The 19,005-nt window shown below is 45.3% G+C and overlaps 2 protein-coding genes across 2 annotated transcripts in view; one reads left to right on the top strand and one right to left on the bottom strand.

Moving 5' to 3' along the window:
- Positions 1–19,005, top strand: part of LOC142312359 (uncharacterized) — a 336,375-nt gene that overhangs the window by 200,817 nt on the left and 116,553 nt on the right. The window lies entirely within an intron of this gene.
- LOC142313074 (uncharacterized) lies at positions 2–14,924 on the bottom strand. The gene is made up of 6 exons (XM_075352058.1): positions 14,372–14,924; positions 14,062–14,159; positions 8,979–9,437; positions 8,774–8,897; positions 8,593–8,690; positions 2–202 (listed from the first exon to the last, which is right to left on the bottom strand). The coding sequence occupies exons 3-6, from the start codon at positions 9,231–9,233 to the stop codon at positions 2–4; spliced, it is 678 nt and encodes a 225-aa protein (XP_075208173.1). The 5' UTR covers positions 9,234–9,437; positions 14,062–14,159; positions 14,372–14,924.

Here is a 19,005-nt window from a genome sequence, read left to right as displayed (position 1 = left end):
GTTATTCCCATAGATAAGAATGATGTAATGTGACATCATCAGAATCTCTCACCTCTCCAGTAAGCCGGAAGAGGATCTCTAGGGTGAGGTGTAATATCCTCTCCGCCATCTTGTCCCTGTCCATATCCATCCTTGAAGGGTCAATCAGGAGAATTCTCTTATATAGAAGATCTCCACTGAGAGGATCCGATATTGTAGGGACCTGAATGGGGAGAAGACGACGATGTAACATCATAAAGAATCCTGTACAGTAATATAATTACTGGAGACTTTATATCCGATCACTGGCTGCAGAAATAACACTAAAATGTATGGCATGAAGAAGACAATTCCTGGTTTTGGGGCTGCAGGAACCGAAATGAAGATTCTTGATCCAATAATATTAAAAAGCGGCTTTTACTTGACATGTAATGCACGTGACTATTTTATAATATTCATCTGTTTGCTTGTTTTTGGGTGTTTTTTTTGTATGTTTGCCATTGTTTGCAGGTTTTTAGCTTTCCAGATTTTTTGGCTGATTTTCAAACTGCAATTTATTTTAAATATTTGCAAAATTAATGCATAATAATGACACTGAAAAAGACGTGGGTGTGCGGGAGGACGAGAAAACCAACCAGTGCCAGGAAGCTGCTGCCGAGGCAGATAACATAATAGGATGCAGTGAACGAGGCACAGATGCTCCGGACAAGAACAGTTTTGCCTCTATACAAGTCTCTAGTGCGGCCACACTTACAATATTCTGCACAATTTCGGGCTCCAGTGAATGAGGAGGCCATAACTGAACTAGAGCGGGTGCAGAGAAGAGCGACCATTAAAGGAACGCAAGCTTGGGGTTATTCATTTTGGGAACACAAAGGCTACGTGGCGATTTTATTACAATGTACAAGTATATCAGGGGCATTACTGAGATATTTCTAATTAGCTTTTTACAAATGAGGCCTGCAATGATGACAAGGAGGTTCAATCATAATCACAGATGGGGATTCTCTACTGTAAGAGCAGTGAGAATATGGAACTCTCTGACACACGATGTGATAAATGTTGAAAGACTACAAAAATTCAAGGTGGGCCTGGATGACTTCCGTAAAATGTATATTATGGCTGGTTGTCAGTACTAGATTTTGTGATGGGACATTGATCCAGGGAATTAGTCTGATATTTTTAGAGTCATGGAGGAATTTTGCCCCTTGTAAAGATATTCACACCCTGGGAACGTTGCACTTATTTTTACATTACACAAACAAACGTAAATGTATTTTATTAGGATTTTATGTAATATACCAGCATTAAGTAACAAGTATTTGTGAAGTGTAAAGGAAATGATAGATGGTTTTCTAAATATTTAAAAATATAAATCTGAATATTGTGATGTGCATTTGTATTAAGCCCCTTGTAGTATGATGCCCCTGAGTGACCAATTGCCTCCAGAAGTCACATAATTAGTAAATTGAGTCACCTGTATCATTTATTCTCAGTATAACTACAGCAGTTTTGTGAAGGTTTCACAAGTTTTGTTTGAGGACTTTAGGGATCAAAAAGTATCTTGAAAACCAAGCAACACAACAGACAAGTCAGGGATAAAGTTGTAGAGAAGCGTAAAGCAGGGTTCAGTTATAAAAAAAAAAAAATAGCCAAAGCTCTGAACATCTCACTAAGCACTTTTCAATCCATCTTCCAATTATAGTGTGGAGACACGAAGGTCAGTGGGTATGGTCGTCTGCCGGCCTAGCTGTCTTCAGAGAGACCGCTCGGACCAGGGCTTATCCCAGTGAACACCGACACTTCTTCCTTGTGGTCAGGACACTACTCCGACAACACAGGGTGAGGGAACTGCAGCTTGGCAAGACATTATTGGTTCACCAACAAGCAAACACGTATCGTACATTCCCAGCAAGAACACAAGATGGTACAAGTGACAGAGTCTCACCCATCTGTTGGCTCACAAGGGATTAGAATCTTTGCGACTTCGGGGCTTCCTGGGCTAACTATCCCAGTCAGCAGCACCTCATTTTTGATGAGCACCCACTGAGAGGAGATAGCGGCAAGCTTAGAAAGCTGATTGAGCACAGCAAGATATGTAGCCAGGCAACTGAATTGTTCTCACCTGGGTTCTCCAAGCAAATTTGTGGGCTCAGCATTGAGCAGTGAAGCAGATCTGTGATCCTCCAGTTGAAACCGTGGATCCTAGCCTGAAGTCCTGCAGAATGAATGTGGTGATAGGAGCAAAGCCTTTTTTTATACCCCTCAGTTCTCATTTCAGGCTATTGTGTCTTACAAGATTGGTGGGAGATGGCTGTTCTCTCATTGGTTCAGTTCCATCAGACTGCATAATTTTCCTGATTGATGTAGTTAAAGAGGCTGAGGCAATCCACATTTAACAGACAATAGGGTTCTGGTCAGTCTGACATGAAACAATGGCTAACTTCTCTTGATTTGCCAAAGGAACAATATGTCTGGCCTAATTAAGAACAGTTCACCCCTCACACAAATCTTCAGATGCTGAGTTGTCACATATAGCACAACTGCAAAAGTACAAAGACATGGCCGTCCACCTAAACTGACAACTCAAGCAAGGAGAGCACTAATTAAAGAGAAGCAGCCAAGAGGTCTGTGGTCAATGGAGAAACAGGAGAGATCCAGAGCTCAGGGGGAGAATCTGTCCACAGGACAACTATAAGTCATAAGCTACACAAATTTGGCCTTTATGGAAGAGTGGACATATTTAAAAGCAAAACATAAGAATTGAAAATTGCTTCACAGTCGCCTTCATCCAATTTAACTGAGATAGAGCTGTTTTATAAAGTAGAAGAGGCAAAAATGTCACCTCTAGATGTGCAAAGCTGGTAGACGCATCCCCCAAAGGACTGTCAGCAGTAACTGCAGTGAAAGGAGGTCCTGCAAACTATCGTATTTTTTTGTTTTATAAGACGTACCGGATTATAAGACACACCCAAAATTTAGAGATAAAAAAAGGGGTCCGTCTTATACTCCGGTGTTGTCTTACCGGAGTGAGGCGGCAGCGGTGGTGGAGCGGGGTCACAGGAGGCAGAGGCTGTGCTAGCAGTGGTAAGTCAGTCCTGGAGGCAGCAGCGGGGCAGTCCTGGAAGCGGCGGCGGGGCAGTCCTGGCAGCAGCGGTGGCGGGGCAGTCCTGGCAGCAGCGGCGGTGGAAGGGCAGTCCTGGCAGCAGCGGTGGCGGCAGGGCAGTCCTGGCAGCAGCGGTGGCGGCAGGGCAGTCCTGGCAGCAGCGGCGACGGCAGGGCAGTCAGGGCAGCAGCGGCGACGGCAGGGCAGTCAGGGCAGCAGCGGCGACGGCAGGGCAGTCAGGGCAGCAGCGGCGACGGCAGGGCAGTCCTGGCAGCAGCGGCGACGGCAGGGCAGTCCTGGCAGCAGCGGCAACGGCAGGGCAGTCCTGGCAGCAGCGGCGATGGCAGGGCAGTCCTGGCAGCAGCGGCGATGGCAGGGCAGTCCTGGCAGCGTCGGTTCTGTGGCAGTGGAAGCTGTGGTGGTTGTGTGATGGAGCAAGCCGGTGCGGCGAATGTCCCAGTCTGTCCGCGGTCCGGGCTTCAAAGAAAAAGCGCGCGGGGAGCGGCGCATGTGCAGATGGAGCTCTCATCCAAGAGCCCCATCTGTGCACGCACTGAGTCCGGGCGCCATCATTTGAATCCCGGTGCGCGGAAAGACTGGGACACCCGCCGCACAGCCACCAGAGTCCGCACAGCCATCCGGCCACCCGCCCGCACAGAGTGGCAGCCAGCAGGCCACCCGCCCAGAGAGGAAGGCAGCCGGCCGCCGGCACACAGAACCAAACACAGACAGCCCCCCACCAATTATCCACTTCCCGGTAAGCTATATTTGGATTTTAAGACGCACACCCCTTATTTCCCTCCCAACTTTTGTGAGGAAAAGTGCATCTTATAATCCGAAAAATACGGTATTTCCTTAGGGGGCTGAATACAAATGTACATCTGAATTTTCACAGTTATATGCCTTAAAATATTTAGAAATCCATGTATAATTTCCTTTATAGCAGGTTGGATAAAAATCAATGTTTTTTTTAAAAAAAATAAAAAAAAAAAAAAAAAGAAAAAAAAATCGGATTTTTTTTTTATTTAAATCGGATTTTTTTCAATAAACTGCTTTTTGAGGAAAATATTTTACCATCCAAAGGTTCTTCCATCATGAGATAAAGCTGAGTTGTTTAACTCAGTAGAATAAAGGCTGTATATGTGTAACATTCACAATGCCATGCCCTTCCAGAGGTTTCTGTAGGATTAGTGGGCAGTTTCTCTCCTATATTATCACAGACGCTCGCTTTACTTACGCAGTTCTCAAAACTGAATTTGACTCCGCAGAGGTCCCAGCCGCTTCTTCACGGCAAAAATATTACAACATGAACAGAGTTGAGAAAAAGACCTTAATCCTATTGTTCTACAAACCTATGAATACAGAATCAACCCCTTCAGTGCCAAGTCCAAGAAGTTAGACAATATGTTTCTGATTGTTTGGAGTGGAATAGATCTGCACAACACAAGAAGAATGTGAATCTAAGGCCCCTTTCACACGTCAGTGATTCTGGGACGTTTGTGCTTTTTTTAAAACGTACCAGAATCACTGACATATGCAGACCCATTATAATGAATAGGTCTGCTCACACGTCAGTGATTTTTCACTGCACGTGTCTCCGTGCAGCGTACACGCGTGTGCGTGATTGCCGCACGGAGACATGTCCATTTTTTTCTGGCATCACTGATGTTCCACGGACCACGCAGTGGTGTGGTCCGTGAAACACGTGCCAGAAAAAAACGTGCTTTTAAAATAAAAATCATTTTTACTCACCCGGCGTCCAGCGATGTCCTCTGCAGCCCGTTCTGCCGGCAGCTTCTGAGCCGGCTCATTATTGTCGCGCATATTCATTATGCGCGACACAGCCGACCCGGAAGCAGCTGCTGCGGGGGTCACCGCCGGCCGGATGCTGCACCGCGGGAGCGTTCAGCACCATGGACAGTGGGAGCGTGCACAGGTGAGTTGTTTTCTAAGTGCAATCAAGGGCCACGGAGAACAGAGCCCGGATTGCACTTAGACAACCCACGTGTGCCGTGAATCACGGCACACGCAGGGACATGTGCGTGTTTTACACGCCAGTGAAAAACGTCACTGTTTTTCACTGACGTGTGAAACGGGCGTAAGTGTGAGGAGGAGGAAGGGCAAGCAGACAAGAAAATCAAAGTGAAACTTTGAGCAGAATACTGCAGCATAGCCACAGACAGACAAGTCTGGATCTGTTTGTGTGTACGATCTGAGGTTTATTACATTCTTTCCTTATAATGGCAGCAGGCCGTAAAAGAGACCCAGTTTGGGAATATTTTAATGAAGCTCCTTCGCCTATCGGTAAGGCAGGCATGCGTGCAAAATGCAAACGATGCAACAAAGAGATGCAAGGCCTGGTGGCGCGAATGAGGCAACATCATGAGAAGTGCGGTGATGAAGATGACCAAAGAAACACTTCTGAACAGGCAGGATCTTCAGGTTGGTAAACATTTTTAATGAATCCTATTTCTAAAGACTGAACTGTCATGTGTGAGAAAAATTATATTTCTTATTATTACTGCATGTTACTGTCATTTGGTACAGTTATGAAGAAAAACAAATATTCCTTTTGGGGCAGGGGCAGTGATGTGTTGTGTACAATAAGCAGAAATTGTATAATAAACAATAAAATAACAGCATTGACTTTTTTGTTTAGGGGAATTCATGGATTCTGGAAACTATCCACCTCCAAGATCACCATCATCCTGTTCTACAGTTTCAGAGTTATCCATCCAGGATAGTGCTTCATTAGCAGCAGCATCATCATCATCATCACACACCCACAGCCACATATCACCATCACCCAAAAGTCAGAAAAAACCTTTACCTCCTGGAACCACCATAGATAGGTTTGTGATAAGAACTAGCAGATTAGAAAAAGAGTTGATTGATGAAAAAATTGCCCAGTTTATTTATGCAACGAACTCTTCTTTCCGTCTGACTGAGAACCCACATTTCATTAATATGGTTCAGTCACTGAGACCAGGATACAGTCCACCCAGCAGAGCTGATGTTGCAGGGAAACTGCTGGATCAAGTGTATGACAGAGAAATGGAGCAATGTGCAACAGCTCTGCAGGGTAAAATTGTTAACCTAAGTATTGATGGGTGGAGTAATGTCCACAATGATCCTATTGTATGTGCTTGTATAACAACAGAAGAAGGTAAAGTCTTCCTTGCACAAACAACTGATATGTCAGGAAATGCACACACAGCAGAATACTTACAAGAAGTGGCAGTAAAAGCTATAACGACATGTGAACAAAAATTCAAATGTCTAGTATGCAGTTTGGTCACTGACAATGCTGTAAACGTATCCAAGATGAGAAGAGATTTAGAAGAGCAGGGAGGGAATACAAAGCTGCTAATAACATATGGTTGCAGTGCTCATTTGCTGCACCTCTTAGCCAAAGACTTAAGTGTTCCAGAAATAAAGGCTAATGTTGTTGAAATTGCTAAATACTTCCGTAATAATTATTTTGCTGCAGCAGCTCTGAAAAGGATGGGTGGAACCAAGCTAACGCTCCCACAAGATGTTAGATGGAACTCTGTGGTGGACTGTTTTGAGCAGTATATCAAAAACTGGCCTATTCTGATAACACTTTGTGAAGAAAATCGAGATAAAATAGATGGCACTGTCACGGCCAAAATCCTGAACATTGGGCTTAAGAGAAATGTTGAACATATGCGGAGCTTCCTGAAACCCATCTCTCAAGCTTTAAACAAAATACAGAAAAATAGCTGTTTTATTGCGGATGCTGTTGAAATTTGGAAGGAACTGAGTGAACACTTAAAAACAGAACTACACATGGACAGAATTAAATTACAAGCAGTAAACAAACGAATTGGACAAGCACTGACTCCAGCTCATTTTTTGGCAAATATTGTCAATATCCAATATCAGGGTCAAAACCTAAGTGCTGAGGAAGAGGAGTTAGCTATGACATGGGTATCCAGCAATCATCCATCTTTAATGCCAACTATAATAAACTTCAGAGCTAAGGGGGAACCATTCAAGAAATATATGTTTGCTGAAGATATTTTAAGGAAGGTCACACCAGTAAACTGGTGGAAGTCACTTAAGTGCTTGGATTTAGAGACTGTTCAAGTAATGATTTCACTTTTAACAGCAGTAGCTTCTTCTGCAGGCGTTGAAAGAATATTCTCTTCCTTTGGACTCATTCATTGTAAATTGAGAAATCGGTTGGGACCCAATAAAGCAGGAAAGCTTGTTTTTCTTTTCCAGATTATGAATAGGAACAAAGAAGAAGATGATGATGAAGATGACGACAAGTGAGCTACAGAGGACAGCAGGGACAGTAGTATTTAAGTTTTTCATGTGTCGGCTGGGCTGACAGTCTAAGTTTCTTAAAATATATATATATTTTGTTTAGCCAAATTAGTTAACAAACATGGATGTTTGTTTAAGCAAATAACATGCTGTAATGTTGTTATTGTTTCAGTTGACTAAATCTATTTAAATTGTTATTAAGGTCAGGACTATTTTTCTCCTTCCTAAGTACAAAAGAACAGTGGTGTCCAAATATGAATGATTAACCCATTAAACTGGGGAGAAAAAAGTAATATAAAAAGTGATTTTAAAAATCTTCATCTACTTGCATGTTATAGTAGCAAGAACTAGTTTAGGTAGAAACTTTGATTTAAATCACAGATTTAAATCAAGCCTTACTGACTAGTGATTTAAATCGTGATTTAAATCGTGATTTAAATCCACCCTGCTTTATAGTCCTCAAATGTTTGCTACTTTGTGTTATTACATAAAACCCCAAAAAAATCCATTTATTTGTGGCTGTAAAGAGAATAAAATGTGGAAAAGTTCACCGGGTATGAATAGTTTTTCAAGGAACTACCTTAAACCTAAAAAAACAGGAATTTTTGTCACAAATGTACTACAGTCCAATGGGCTCACACGGCCGGATAAAAAAAAAATCATCACAGCTTCATCCAGAAAACTCGGACAAGTCTTTTCTTATTTGTCATCCATATACAATCCGGTATTTACAGCCGCTATTAATAATTTACAAGACCATTTACAGCTTCCTCCATTACAGAACTGCAATGTACCCGTAACACAATGTCTGCTGTATGGTGGAGCTGGTGGGAATCTGATGGTTTGTGCAGACACAGACCTGAATGGACGAGTCTCCTCCGATTTACGGAAGACACTAGAGGATGCTGGGATTATTCTCACACGCAGATTCAGTCAGTGAGAAAGAAAATCCCCATCTGCACTGCCACATCCAATAACAATGGTCTGAGGGCGAGACGTTGGGTTATTTTATGGACGGCACTGAAAATACAGTAGTGTGAACGAGAACTAAAAGGAACCAAAGCTCTTATCTCTCCTAATCCTGCCATCTCCACCGCTCTCATTACACAAGTATAACACATATAATACTGGAGGATAAAACAAGACTGAGCACAAGACCTTCACAGCCGTCTACACATCATAGGGAGATTTCATGGCACCTTCTCTCCATCTACCTGATGATCCTGAGGAACATCGGGGTCTTCTTGTTTACAGCCCTGTGGGAGAAGAGGACGGGGACATCTCTCTGGTGTTGTCCTCTTACTGGATAGACCTGGAGGAGACACATACAGGGACTGAATTCATTCCTTACATACAGATAATTATAGGCCGTGTGTATTTAGTCCTGTCTATTACCTGGTGATGTGAGGGGCCGGGGATCCTCCATCATGACGTCCTTGTACAGATATTTGTGTACTTCTAAATACTCCCACTCCTCCATGGAGAAATAGACGGTGACGTCCTGACACCTTATAGGAACCTGACACATACAATGATACCGTCACCCCCGATCCCTTCATAGCGTTACTGTATAATGTCCCAGCATTCCCAGCAGTGTCACCTCTCCAGTCAGCAGCTCAATCATCTTGTAGGTGAGTTCTAGGATCTTCTGGTCATTGATGTCCTCATGTATCGGGGGGTGAGGTGGAGGCCCCGTGATTGGGCTCAGGGGTCTTCCCCATCCCTCAGACACAGGGGCCTGACAGCGCTCACTAGAGGTCTTCTTCACTACTGTGTAATCCTGGTTATGGAGAGACACAGTAAGAAATCTCACTCCAGACATTTCCAGAGTCCTCACCTCTCCAGTTCTGTCCATCTGTTATTCCCATAGATAAGAATGATGTAATGTGACGTCATCAGAATCTCTCACCTCTCCAGTAAGCCGGAAGAGGATCTCTAGGGTGAGGTGTAATATCCTCTCCGCCATCTTGTCCCTGTCCATATCCATCCTTCACGGGGCAATCAGGAGAATTCTCTTCTATAGAAGATCTCCACTGAGAGGATCCGATATTGTAGGGACCTGAATGGGGAGAAGAGGACGATGTAACATCATAAAGAATCCACTGTAATAATACAATTACTGGAGAGAATAAGGGGAAACATATAATGAGAACATTCTGAAGAAACATTATACTGTGGGGGGCAGAAAGGGGCCGAGGACTGAGGGCAGAAAACCGAGGGCAGAAAGGGGCCGAGGACCGAAGGCAGAAAGGGGCCGAGGACTGAGGGCAGAAAGGAAAAACCAATAACTCGGGCACACAAAAAAAAAGGTAAGAGTCTGAGACAGGATAGTGCTTGAATTTCAGTTTGCTTGTTTTTATTGATGCAAAGGTCCAAAAATAATAATAATTCTAACGTTTCGGCCTTCACATACAGGCCTTCGTCAGAGAAAGTCTATATGATTGTAGAGAAAACAGTATGTATTCAAATATACGAGATCTCCGTGAGAAGAAGGGATGCCTTTGTTGACATCAATGGTATAACATATAGCAAACAGGTGATGCAAGAGTAATGTTAAAGAAGTGGAGTCCACTGTAAGGTACCAATTGCTGTGTATACCGTGCAGATGAAACTGCCGGTGCGGGAAGTACCCTTACCATCAAAGGCAACATGTATCAGGTCTGATAGCCTATATAATCAATCGGTAGAAATACTATATAATAAGTCTCGGTCAGGGCAGACACCCTAAGGGTGTGAAATACCTAATGGTATGGTCTTTGTCTTGTTAAATAATAAGGCTAGGTAGTGATGCATCGAAAGCTAATGATATTGGGGAGATCAATCAATCATATAGACTTTCTCTGACGAAGGCCTGTATGTGAAGGCCGAAACGTTAGAATTATTATTATTTTTGGACCTTTGCATCAATAAAAACAAGCAAACTGAAATTCAAGCACTATCCTGTCTCAGACTCTTACCTTTTTTTTTGTGTGCCCGAGTTATTGGTTTTTGCTACACTGTGGTATTTCCTCGGAGGCACCTACTATTTTGATAGTGAGCCAGACTTTACCTTATACTGAGGGCAGAAAGGGGCCGAGGACCGAGGGCAGAAAGGGGCCGGGGACCGAGGGCAGAAAGGGGCCGGGGACCGAGGGCAGAAAGGTGCCGGGGACCGAGGGCAGAAAGGGGCCGGGTACCGAGGGCAGAAAGGGGCCGGGTACCGAGGGCAGAAAGGGGCCGGGGACCGAGGGCAGAAAGGGGCCGGGGACCGAGGGCAGAAAGGGGCCGGGGACCGAGGGCAGAAAGGGGCCGGGGACCGAGGGCAGAAAGGGGCCGGGGACCGAGAGCAGAAAGGGGCCGGGGACCGAGGGCAGAAAGGGGCCGGGGACCGAGAGCAGAAAGGGGCCGGGGACCGAGGGCAGAAAGGGGCCGGGGACCGAGGGCAGAAAGGGGCCGGGGACCGAGGGCAGAAAGGGGCCGGGGACCGAGGGCAGAAAGGGGCCGGGGACCGAGGGCAGAAAGGGGCCGGGGACCGAGAGCAGAAAGGGGTCGGGGACCGAGGGCAGAAAGGGGCCGGGGACCGAGGGCAGAAAGGGGCCGGGGACCGAGGGCAGAAAGGGGCCGGGGACCGAGGGCAGAAAGGGGACGGGGACCGAGGGCAGAAAGGGGACGGGGACCGAGGGCAGAAAGGGGCCGAGGACTGAGGGCAGAAAGGGGCCGAGGACTGAGGGCAGAAAGGGGCCGAGGACTGAGGGCAGACGGGTTTCCTCACTTCCAGCCTCTCATAGTTGGGGCGTCTGTATCTATCAGAGGAAAAGGAACAAAAACCTCACGATTCATAGCAATCAACAAGAGAAAAACACCAAGAAAGTCTCAAAGCTGAAGGGGTTAATGACCCTGCCCCAATAATGGGGAATCTCCACACACCTCCACCTGCAGAGCCGCTGTCACGGATGTGTCACAGGTGACAGTCATGTGGTTTCTGGCAATAGAAGGTCACAGCGTTTGTCTGCCAGAACGCTCCCTGACTCTCTATTGTTCCTGCTGTCAGTAGTCATTGGTATAGGAGCTTTCCTGCTGGATTCATCTCTCCCCTTTTGGACTCAGCAGGAACTCGCCTTCTACCCAGCTACTGATCATCAGTATTCTCTAGGTGGTGAAATATCCCTCCCTTTCCTTGGACTGGCCTGGTGCTGGTGATATTTTCAGTTCATTTAAGCCCTGGATGCAAGCAGGTGGCTTCTACTCCTCTGAGATATTGTTGCTGAAAACTTTGCTGAACTTCTACCTGTGTCACCTTTAGATAAGTAGTTCATGCATTTTCCTGTGCGTCCTCCTTGTGTCGTCTTTAGTGGGGTTGATGAAGAGCTCGTCCCATCCGTTCCCATCTAGAACGCAGCACTAGGGATACCTAGGGTCAGGTATCCAGTTCAGCGTATAGGTGAGGAACCTATCTATAGTGGTGAGGGACCCCAGAAACCAGCAGTAGGTTTGGTCAGGGGGTCACCATCTTCTCATTCCCTAGACACAGGGTTTCCCTTCCCTTTTGTTGTTCACTTGGACTTACCTGTACTCAGCGTGACTGCCGCACACTAGATATATGGCTGCTCTGTGCTTCCAGGACCTGTGATGATGTCACATGGAGGGGAGGAGTCAGGGGTCACATGATCAGCTCCTCAGTGTATGCAGGACTCTGCTGTGCTGGTTGTCATGGTGCTGGATGAGGGGAAGTTTATGTGTGGGGTCAGGAGGGGTTTACAGTGTGGATGTAGCAGAGCCGTGTGTGTACGAGGTGTACGGAGCGGAGCCGTGTGTGTACGAGGTGTACGGAGCGGAGCCGTGTGTGTACGAGGTGTACGGAGCGGAGCCGTGTGTGTACGAGGTGTACGGAGCGGAGCCGTGTGTGTACGAGGTGGAGGAGCGGAGCCATGTGTGTATGAGGTGTACGGAGCGGAGCAGCGTGTGTACGAGGTGTACGGAGCAGAGCCGTGTGTGTACGGAGCGGAGCCGCGTGTGTACGAGGTGTATGGAGCGGAGCCGCGTGTGTACGAGGTGTACGGAGCGGAGCCGCGTGTGTACGAGGTGTACGGAGCGGAGCCGCGTGTGTACGAGGTGTATGGAGCGGAGCCGTGTGTGTACGACGTGTACGGAGCGGAGCCGTGTGTGTACGAGCTGTACGGAGCGGAGCCGTGTGTGTACGAGCTGTACAGAGTGGAGCCATGTGTGTACGAGGTGTACGGAGCGGAGCTGTGTGTATGAAGTGTATGGAGCAAAGCCGTGTGTGTATGAGATGTACGGAGCGGAGCCATGTGTGTACAAAGTGTACGGAGCGGAGCCATGGGTGTACGGAGCGGAGCCATGGGTGTACGGAGCGGAGCCGTGTGTGTACGGAGCGGAGCCATGTGTGGAAGACGTGTAAATCTTAGAGATATAAATATGTGGCGCCCCTGAGGCTTCAGGCGCCACAGGGTACTGCACATCCATTAGGTACACCGCTTGGCGCTGGCTCCCTGCACACGTAGCCAGGGTAAATATTGGGTAACTAAGCAAAGCACTTTGCTTAGTAACCCGATGTGTACCCTGGCTACATGTGCAGGGAGCCAGCGCTAAACGGTGTACGCTGGTAATCAGGGTAAATATCGGGTAACCAAGCAAAGCGCTTTGCTTAGTATCCCGATATTTACCCTGGTTACCAAGCGCAGAGTCGCTGGGGGCTGGTCACTGGTGAGATCTGCCTGATTAACAGCTCACCAGCGACCTTGTAGCGATGCACCAGTGATCCTGACCAGGTCTTATCGTGGTCGAAATTGCTGGTACGTCGTTTAGTGAGACGGTAGCCTAAAACATATAAAACTAAAATCTTTGATTTAATAAATGAGGGTGTAACTTTCAGTGGTTTCAGTGTTAGAGAAGATAATTATTTAAAAAAATTCCAATTCAATTGTTGCTATACTGCACGCATTGCCCAAAATGCATAAAAGTTGTTTGCCACCTCCCATGTGCCCAATCATTTCGGGCATAGGATCTCTGAGCGAGGGTTTGTGTGAGTGGCTCGATCGGCTCCTCCAACCTCTCGTTCAGAGGGTACCCGGGTGTTTGAAGGATTCTAATGACGTTTTATGCAACATGAAACAAATTAAGTGGTGAAATAAATATTCGTGGATAGCATCAGATGTAATTTCACTTTATACTTGCATTCCCCATAAAATGGCGTTATTAGCGCTTCAACATCATTTCAGCAAATATGCTGATATCTCCATGGAATTCAAAACTTTTGTTCTAGATGTTGTTGAATTTCTCATGAAAAACAATTATTTTCTATTCAACAATAAACATTATTTGTCAAGTAATGGAGTTTCCATGGGAGCAAAATATTCCCCGTCTTTTGCAAATCTAGTAATGAGTCGGTGGGAGAAATTGTACATATTTAATGACCGCAGTCCATTTGTAAATGACATTGTATGGTACGGCAGATTCATCAACGATATACTCATTATATGGAGGTCCGATTAATCTGTCGTACCTATTTTTGCTGACTCCATTAACAACAATCCTTTCGATTTGAGTTTTAAAGTAGAGTGTAAAACCAACACAATTAATTCCTTGATTTGAAACTCACTGGTGACACTAATTCAACAATAAAAACTGCAACATTCAAAAAGCCCACTGCAGGAAACACAGTCTTATATGACAAAAGTCATCACCCTGGTCACACCATACAGTCGATTCCAGTAGGAGAATTAATGCATGCTAAACGCTATTGTTACACAAATGAAGCTTCTCCGTTAGAGGCCTTTATTATCTAAAATAGATAAAAAAGAGAGGTTACAGGAATTGGATGTTGAACAGGGCAACCAACATTGTCCATAATAAATCATCTTATCAACACAACTCTAATAGTGACCAATTTAATAATACTTCAGTAACTTTAATTCTGCAATACACCAAACCATATTCACAAATAAAACATTTTCTATAAAAATCTCTCCATATTAGAAGAGGATCAAGAAATACCTTAATTATTAAAAACTGTAGAATTGACTTCCGGATCCGGTCCTGGCTGAGGTGGAGGTGTAAAGGGGAAGCTCCTGCCACCCCCTGAAGATTCAGACAGAAAAAAGCCCCCCTGCTTCAGAGACCGAAGCGTGAGTGATTCAGCGGGGAAGAGGAGGAAGAGAGCAATGGACAGATAGCTTTTGAGGAGTGCCAGTGGCGGCGAGGGACCCGGGAGGAGCGGGGATGCTGAAGATATGAGAAGAGCAGAGGAGCTGAACATGGCGCCGGAGAGTCTGCTGGGGGCGGAGCCTGAAGTGCAGGAGAAAGACGTGATGGAGCTGTGTGGGAGCAGGAGAGCAACGGAGGACGCGGCTGAGCAGACAGAGAACAATGGAGCTGGAGACAGGTTGATGCAGGGGTCAGAAGAGGGTGGATCACAGTGGGAGGATGAAGGGGTCATGGAGGGAGAAACAAGAGAGGAAGAAGATGGATGCATGGAGGAGGGGGAGCACGGAGAAATAGGAAGGAGGGAGGATTCAGCAAGGCAGCGGAGCAGGGAGAGGAGAGTGAGACAACCCCACCAAAGAAAAAGTATAACACTACACACCCCTGGCAAAAGAAACAGAAAACAAGACCCACTGACATCAAATTCCTGCAAGACATCAGGGGAGGGATGCAGAAACTCACTACAGATAAAAAAAAACCAAGACAACAGCGCCATCTGCTGTCAAAAACAAGCAACCACAAGAGTTTAATGTGGATTATAAAAGACTGGCAATAGAAGTGACATCTCACCTGTCTAAAAAAATTAAAGTGGCCATTGAGACAGCTATCCAATCTTCATTAGCCGCCATGCAAAACAAACTGAATGACCACTCTAACAGATTGGCAGAAACAGAACATAGAATATCTAACTCTGAGGAGGTAATTCTGAGCATGCAAGAACGAATAGCAACTTTAGTAAAATCCAATGAATACCTGAAAGATAAGGCAGAAGATCTAGAAAACAGGTCGAGGCGAAAGAACCTTCGCATTGTGGAGCTGCCAGAATCGGTATCGATGAGCCAGCTAGACAATATTTGTGAGGTGGAGCTACCACGGGCGCTGGGCATAAAAGCGGACTTTAGCGTGGAAAGAGCCCACAGAGTGGGACCATTAAGGCCGCAGGAGGGGAACAAAGGTGAAGGTCAAAATTCAAGTAATAAACCCCCGCCAAGAGCCAGACAAGTGATAGTCAAGTACCTTGACTACAAGCATAAAGAGGAAATCCTGAAGGCTTTCAGAGACCGAAAACGGCCCTTACAATACCAAGAAAATAGATTGCTGATCTTTGGGGATTACTCTACTGATGTATCTAAACGGAGGAAGGAATTCAGCAAAATATGCAGATTCCTGTACAACAAAAGAGTAAGATGCCAATTACTCTACCCGGCTATACTAAAGGTCAGGAACTCTAATGGCATTTTCTCGTATTATAAAGATCACAAGAAAGCGGAAAACATCCTCATGTCACAACACGACAAAAAACGGTCAGAGGAACAGGAGAACAGTTCCAAAGGAGGAGGATATTACAGAAAAGGTTCCCCTACAGGCCCGGGAGGAGAGGGGGGACAATCAAACAGACAAGCATGGACTGAGATCAGCGGAGCAAGGAGCAGAAGTCCAGTTCAGCAGCCTAGTCCTGAGTCGGGTCCCAGGGAACAGCGCTCTGGGAGGCATCGAGACATCTGATGATCCTTGAATCGACTTCTACTGGATATTATTTGTAACCCTTGGTCAAGGAAAGATGCCACGTGGAGAGTGGCGAGCCATCGTGAAGAGGATAGAGAGAGAACTGACTGATCTTCCCACTCTCGGTGTTAAAGAGTGAAAAATAGGAAAGAAAAAGGGAATTGTTTTTTTTCTTTTCTTTCTCTTTTTCTTTTTTTTTTCTCTCTATTCTTCCTCTCTCGCTCTCTGCATTGCTTTTTAGATCCAAGCACGATGGACCCGATCTGTTTGACAGAAAGACCCCACAAATCCAGGACTAGCCCAGCTGACGAACTCTCGTTAATGTTTTATAATATATAACATAAGGCTTCCTTCCTTGCATAATTTTAAGGTCGTTGTGTTTTACCAGGGGGATAGAGCACAGAACTTGTTTATCAGGGGGGTGACTAGGGAGCCTCATATTCTGGCCAGGAAAAGGGGAAGTCACTCACATGGCGAGGAAAGCCGAAAGTCCCTTGAAAGGGAAAACATGTTTTATAGTTGCAGATTTTTTATTTTTCATGCGTTATCTAAGGTTTTATTTACAAGATGGGGAAAAGAAATGTCATCCTGGTGGAGTCAGTTGCAAGAGCAATGTGGGTAGCCATGTCTTTCCTGAAGTAGGGGTCCTGAGGGGTAGCATTGACAAGAGCAGATTACCTAGACAAGTATGGTGCATTTAACAATGTGGAACCTTAAGGGCCTCAGATCACCTAATAAGCGAGCAATGATATTAAGACACTTGAAAAGACTAAAAACGGATATTGCTCTATTACAAGAAACCCACTTGGGGAGGGAGGATTTTTTCCGTATGAGGAAATACTGGGTAGGTTCAGTGTATGGGGCAGCGGCACAAGGCAGGAAGGCGGGCACACTGATCCTGATAAATAAACAGCTCAGTCATGAAGTGGTGGCTCATGAAGAGGACGACCAAGGAAGATGGCAGCATTTAACAATTACTAGTCCAGCGGGAACACTCAGCATACAGTTAGGTCCAGAAATATTTGGACAGTGACACAATTTTCGCGAGTTGGGCTCTGCATGCCACCACATTGGATTTGAAATGAAACCTCTACAACAGAATTCAAGTGCAGATTGTAACGTTTAATTTGAAGGTTTGAACAAAAATATCTGATAGAAATTGTAGGAATTGTACACATTTCTTTACAAACACTCCACATTTTAGGAGGTCAAAAGTAATTGGACAAATAAACCAAACCCAAACAAAATATTTTTATTTTCAATATTTTGTTGCGAATCCTTTGGAGGCAATCACTGCCTTAAGTCTGGAACCCATGGACATCACCAAACGCTGGGTTTCCTCCTTCTTAATGCTTTGCCAGGCCTTTACAGCCGCAGCCTTCAGGTCTTGCTTGTTTGTGAGTCTTTCCGTCTTAAGTCTGGATTTGAGCAAGTGAAATGCATGCTCAATTGGGTTAAGATCTGGTGATTGACTTAGCCATTGCAGAATGTTCCACTTTTTTGCACTCATGAACTCCTGGGTAGCTTTGGCTGTATGCTTGGGGTCATTGTCCATCTGTACTATGAAGCGCCGTCCGATCAACTTTGCGGCATTTGGCTGAATCTGGGCTGAAAGTATATCCCGGTACACTTCAGAATTCATCCGGCTACTCTTGTCTGCTGTTATGTCATCAATAAACAAAAGTGACCCAGTGCCATTGAAAGCCATGCATGCCCATGCCATCACGTTGCCTCCACCATGTTTTACAGAGGATGTGGTGTGCCTTGGATCATGTGCCGTTCCCTTTCTTCTCCAAACTTTTTTCTTCCCATCATTCTGGTACAGGTTGATCTTTATCTCATCTGTCCATAGAATACTTTTCCAGAACTGAGCTGGCTTTATGAGGTGTTTTTCAGCAAATTTAACTCTGGCCTGTCTATTTTTGGAATTGATGAATGGTTTGCATCTAGATGTGAACCCTTTGTATTTACTTTCATGGAGTCTTCTCTTTACTGTTGACTTAGAGACAGATACACCTACTTCACTGAGAGTGTTCTGGACTTCAGTTGATGTTGTGAACGGGTTCTTCTTCACCAAAGAAAGTATGCGGCGATCATCCACCACTGTTGTCATCCGTGGACGCCCAGGCCTTTTTGAGTTCCCAAGCTCACCAGTCAATTCCTTTTTTCTCAGAATGTACCCGACTGTTGATTTTGCTACTCCAAGCATGTCTGCTATCTCTCTGATGGATTTTTTCTTTTTTTTCAGCCTCAGGATGTTCTGCTTCACCTCAATTGAGAGTTCCTTAGACCGCATGTTGTCTGGTCACAGCAACAGCTTCCAAATGCAAAACCACACACCTGTAATCAACCCCAGACCTTTTAACTACTTAATTGATTACAGGTTAACTAGGGAGACGCCTTCAGAGTTAATTGCAGCCCTTAGAGTCCCTTGTCCAATTACTTTTGGTCCCTTGAAAAAGAGGAGGTTATGCATTACAGAGCTATGATTCCTAAACCCTTTATCCGATTTGGATGTGAAAACTCTCATATTGCAGCTGGGAGTGTGCACTTTCAGCCCATATTATATATATAATTGTATTTCTGAACATGTTTTTGTAAACAGCTAAAATAACAAAACTTGTGTCACTGTCCAAATATTTCTGGCCCTGACTGTATATAATGTTTATGGTCCAAACACGCACCAAAGCAAGTTTCATGACACCCTAAAAGCCCTAATTTTATCTGACAAGGAACCCAATATCATAGTGGCAGGAGACTTCAATACAGTGCCAGACTCAGTGGAGGATAGAAGGAAGGGAGAGGGAGAGTTGGGATCCGGGGACAAAGGTTAAGCTCGCAAAGACGTTTCATTAGAAGATGTAGGTCTGAAAGACGTATGGAGATTAACTCACCCGCACGACAGAGAATATACGCACTTC

The sequence above is a fragment of the Anomaloglossus baeobatrachus genome, chromosome 5, assembly GCF_048569485.1.
Source record: "Anomaloglossus baeobatrachus isolate aAnoBae1 chromosome 5, aAnoBae1.hap1, whole genome shotgun sequence".
NCBI classification, from domain to species: Eukaryota; Metazoa; Chordata; class Amphibia; order Anura; family Aromobatidae; genus Anomaloglossus; species Anomaloglossus baeobatrachus.
Note: the sequence above shows the minus strand (reverse complement) of the source record. Positions and strands in the feature narration are given on the sequence as shown.